The sequence below is a fragment of the Salvelinus namaycush genome, chromosome 3 (assembly GCF_016432855.1).
Source record: "Salvelinus namaycush isolate Seneca chromosome 3, SaNama_1.0, whole genome shotgun sequence".
NCBI lineage: Eukaryota > Metazoa > Chordata > Actinopteri > Salmoniformes > Salmonidae > Salvelinus > Salvelinus namaycush.
In genome coordinates this window covers 85462997-85468006 of record NC_052309.1, presented here as the reverse complement: position 1 = coordinate 85468006, position 5010 = coordinate 85462997, and the positions used below count along the sequence as shown (strand labels likewise).

General features: G+C 43.7%; 1 protein-coding gene across 1 annotated transcript; it reads left to right on the top strand.

Moving 5' to 3' along the window:
• The first annotated feature begins 866 nt into the window (after positions 1 to 866).
• On the top strand, positions 867 to 4300 carry LOC120041464 (suppressor of cytokine signaling 3-like). The gene is made up of 2 exons (XM_038986417.1): positions 867 to 1088; positions 1849 to 4300. Exon 2 carries the CDS (start codon positions 2009 to 2011, stop codon positions 2645 to 2647), a length of 639 nt encoding a protein of 212 aa, XP_038842345.1. The 5' UTR covers positions 867 to 1088; positions 1849 to 2008; the 3' UTR covers positions 2648 to 4300.
• The last annotated feature ends 710 nt before the right edge of the window (positions 4301 to 5010 follow it).

Below are 5010 nucleotides of genomic sequence, written 5' to 3'. Positions count from 1 at the left end.
ATTTATTTAACCTTTTTTAACTAGGCAAGTCAGTTAAGAACAAATTCTTATTTACAATGATGGCCTACCCCGGCCAAACCCAGATGACGCTGGGAAATATGTGCGCAGCCCTATCACTGCCGGAAGTAATGCAGCCTGCATAACTGAGCTGTATAGGATAGTAGGATGTAAAAATGTTGCCAGTTCAAAAGAAACTGACAGCCATTGCCAAAGAAACTATGTCCCTATAATAAAGTTATAAATGTAGGTATAAAGCTTGAACTGTCCAATCAAAACATATTGGCGCCCTCTGCGGGGCACCGGCATCGCATTCAGCCGCTGCCAGAGAGGAACAGCTGGCAGCTGCGTGTAATAATGCGTGTTCTGGCTGTTCCACTATGAGGACCATTTACCAACAACTGTCAATAGTGCTCAGATTAATTAAACTACTTCTTAAAACGTCAAATGTATCAGATCATGCTATTACCTTAACATGTTTTTCACTATATAGGCCTATTCTGCAAACCAATAGGTTGGACATATTGATTACCTTATAATGTTTATAATATGCTAAATATATAGTAGTCTAGTGGTATTATAATGCAATTAGTGCATTATAATAACATTACTATTACCAGCAAAGCTAATACAATACGGCGATAACAATGCAGCAATTCGCTGCAGGAAAAGTTATTGCTTGGAACTCCATAACTTCATTTTGGAGGAACAGCGGGGGAGGGGAGGACTTCTCTGTTGAATACCAGGAATCGTCCTTTAAAAAAAACGATTTCTTACTGACAATCTGCCAAGAGGCCCTTACTGGAAAAACAAGGGGGAGGAGCCTCCCGACACATTATGAGCGCTACTCGCAAGCGCTGAGCGATCATTACAGAGGCAAATGATGTACGAGCAACGTCCAGCCAGTCCAACGTAGAACACAGACAAAGGACACAACTGACACTGTAAAGGACATTGCACATCAGCAAGGATACAATTGTTACAATTTGAACAAGACAAGGATATCACGCTCAAGGAAACAAATATACTCAAGGGATTGAAGCAATTGGATAAACTTTAAAAGTTCCAAGTACAGAGAGAAACCGTAAAAGGTAAGAAATAAGACATTATATTGTTTAGAAGTAGCAAAAGCGAAGACAATGTATCATTATTAATCATTAGCGATTTTTTTCATGGGACTTTTGTATGTACAATTATGCAACAGTTGAATGATTCCGCTCACTAGCCTGCTCGACTTTACTGGAACTGACCGCGGTGACTGAGCCGGAGGGCAGAGATACAAAAAAACTTTCCTGTAAATGAGTAGTACAGAGTACACGGTAGCTTAATTGCAAATCACGTCTATTCTACTGAAATATAATGTTTTCACTTTCACCTTTCACATACAATAGCCATATAGGCGATTTGTCGTAAATAATATGGTTATAAATCATGTAGCAGTGCGTAATTGGAGTGACGATAGCAACATGCGCGGTGTCGAATCATATTACTTCGTGTGGTTCTCACTAGTCCGCTACAGGACAAAAAATAGCCAGGGCCTCATTGGTAAAAACGTTCCACTATGTAACTAGAGAAGTTTAATTAGAATATTTGAAATTATAACCAAAGCATAATCTTTGCCTGAGAGCTACATGGGTTGAGAAGTATTAGATTACTCTCAATCCTAAAACAATTACACTATAAATAAACCTTTTATCGACTGTTATGTATTTCTATAATTAAAATGATAGAACTGGATATCTTGAGTTGATAAACTAAACGTCAGTTATTTGGATCATATTGCCAAATGCCCTGAGGTCCACTCTGAGCTGATACTTTGGACACTGATGATTTTCTCTGCTTTTTCTCCAGGACAATCCTCTCCAGACACAACAACAACAAAACTAAAGGCCTTGACCTCTGTAGGGAGATTCGTGACCTCTACACTCCGACCTCCTCCTTCTAGTCTTCTGTTGTCTGTGTGGTGCCCAGTGCTCACCAGGCAGGTCGCAAAGAAGCGGTGCGCAGCGCCATGGTAGCCCACAGCCAGTTTGACTCCGTCATGAGCAGCAGCCCCTTCGACACCACCATGCGGCTGCCTCACCGTTACAAAACCTTCAGCTCCAAGGTGCAGTACCAGCTCGTCCTCACCACCCTGCACAAGCTCCAGGAGAGCGGCTTCTACTGGGGCTCTATCAATGGCAAGGAGGCCAACGCCATGCTGGCCGCCGAGTCCGTCGGCACCTTCCTGATCCGCGACAGCTCCGACAACCGACACTTCTTCACGCTCAGCGTCAAGACGGCGTCTGGCACCAAGAACCTGCGCATCCAGTGTGACTCCGGATCCTTCTTACTCCAGACGGACCCCAAGAGCATGCAGGCTGTGCCCCGCTTCGACTGCGTGCTCAAGCTGGTCCACCACTACATGCCACCCACCAAAGGGGCTTCGTTGGTGGAGAAAAACACGAGGGGAGGGAACGCCTCCTACTACATCTACTCTGGAGGGGAGAAGATCCCTCTGGAGCTCCTCAAACCTTTCTCCTCCACTATGTCCAGCCTGCAGCACCTGTGTAGGAAAACAGTCAACGGACACCTGGACATATCCAGCAAACGGGACCAGCTTCCCCACCCGCTCAAAGAGTTCCTGCAGGAGTACGACGCGCCCATCTAGGCCCCTCTCTGGACATGTAGTGCCTCGATGGCATCAGACTTGATAAAGGTGTTATGAAGGGGACTTGGGCCGGTGTGAGAGACAGTGTGGCAGTACCCCACAGAACTGGGGGGGAAATATGACTGTCTGTTTCTGTGTCTTAGAGGGATGGTTCACCCACATCAGGGTGACAAGGCAGAGGGGAAGGCAGCAGCATGAGTCAGTCTGAGAAAATAGAAGAAGATGCTTGGTATTGTGGTTCTCATAAGGGCTGTACTGTACCTATCTCCCAAGCCCAGGAGTGATATAACGTTACCATGAGGAGTAGAGCTATACTGGTCCAACGTCAGCCAGTCACTCTCAACAGGCTGCCAACCAAAAGACAAGAGGTGGGCGTCGTCATCAGACTTTCCAGTCTCTCATTCATGCAGAGAGAGAGAGAGAGAAAGGAGGACTGGTTCATTGAGAGGCTGAACGGTCGGCGTGCTGCTAATGTGTGTCAGTCAGGCCTTCGATTGGACCAGAAAAGAACTATTTGCCAACCTCAACTCTAACCTCACTGCATGACTAATAACTTCCTCCACTCTCTCTCTTCAGTCGATGAAGGCTCTGAGCCAGCATCTTGTCTGCCTTCACACCTCTGACGAAGCACACATTCCCACTGCTGCTAACCATGGTGTCTGGCTGTGGAGAGACACACAAACACACCAGCCTCTCCTATCCATTGAACCATTGCAGCAGGATTGGCTGTAATGACTGTCCTTAGCTGGCTGTTGGATATTAGTCATGGACATCAGCCCTGAGCCTGGAAGTATTAAACGCGTTGGTCGGAGCACCAAGCTAGTTGGCCTCCTCTGGGAAAACTGGGATCTCTGTCTCAGCCTTGCCAGGAAACTGCCTAGCAACCGGAATTCTAACCCATGTTCCAAAGGGGACATTTAACGTCACCACCTCCAACATTACACTTTGAGTCAATTTTTGTGTATTTTGTCAGAAGAAAAAGCCAGAACTGCAAACCAATTATGACCCAATGTTACAGAAGTGTGAGGGCACAAATGGCCGAATGGAGAAAATTATATTTGGGACTTAAGGTGTTGATGATGTGTGTAATGATTGGTTGATTGGCAGGGCTTTTGATTTGAACATGCCAAACCTGCCCTGAACTCACCAACAAAACGGTTTCTTGACCGAACAACGAATTCTTGCATGACAAAAAAACAAATGAGGGGTTGCTTTTATACTTGAGATAATAACATCACTATATACAGAGGAAATAGAGTCTGGGTAAGCCCTCAGTGGATAGGAAATATACCCCGATGAATGTGGTGGTATTTGTGCCACAGACAGGATACCAGATATCACTTGCTATTGAATGTATTAAAATCTGAGAATCTCTCTTCCTCTCGAAGAGAGCATCTAAGGTTCATCCTGTTCAATTTATTTTTCTTAAAACGTTTACATGACTGACAGAAAAATGCAAACAGGTTTTCTCCTATCTTTTATAAAGATATTCATTATTGTCTAGCCAGGTGACTGGCTGCAGTATAAGCATGAACGAGTTTGAAGAAAAAGAGATCGCAGAAGCAAGCAGAACTAAAAACTTTGCACATATTTATATTCATATGACATTTCAATAATTTATAATAAAGAGCACTATTTTTTTAATGAATGACATCCTTGTTGTGTGACCTTATTTTTTGGGGGGGTTACATCATACATGACTATACATTTTGGGTATTTTACACTAGATTCTCATCACTACACATGTCTAAAACATCCCACCTTTAGTTAACCACAAGAAGTCAGAACACATAACATCAAAACAGCTGGGTAGAAATAATGTTGCATTTGTATTCATTTCATTGTCGTTTACTACGTTCATTTGACAGGAACCATGCACATGAATTAACATTGAATGACTTAGCCAGCCAGCTAATTGTCACCGGTAGCCTAGTAAATTCAACACCTCAAACATCAGCACATAGAGTATCAGACAATTCAAATTAAGATTTTGATCTTTTCATTATTATTTCACTAACAACTAGACTTTTAGGAGCCAATTTCCCAGACACAGAAGCCTAATCCTGGACTCAAACGTGCTTTTTAGTCCTGGACTAGGCTTAACCTGCGTCCGAGAAACCAGCTCCTAAAGGGACTGTTATCTAAACAGATCAGGAAACATTTCTCTCAGTATCTAATCTGTTGTCTAAGCCCCTCCCTTTACCATGCAAAGTGTGTGGTGGATCCAGAGAATTACACTAGAAGTGATAGAGTGATGTCCCCGCCCCAAGCCTCTGTTCCAGTGAAAGAGGATTAACCTCCCTTAATAAACACTGTATAGCAATAATTCAGTGGAGGCTGCTGAGGGGAGAACTGTTAACAAT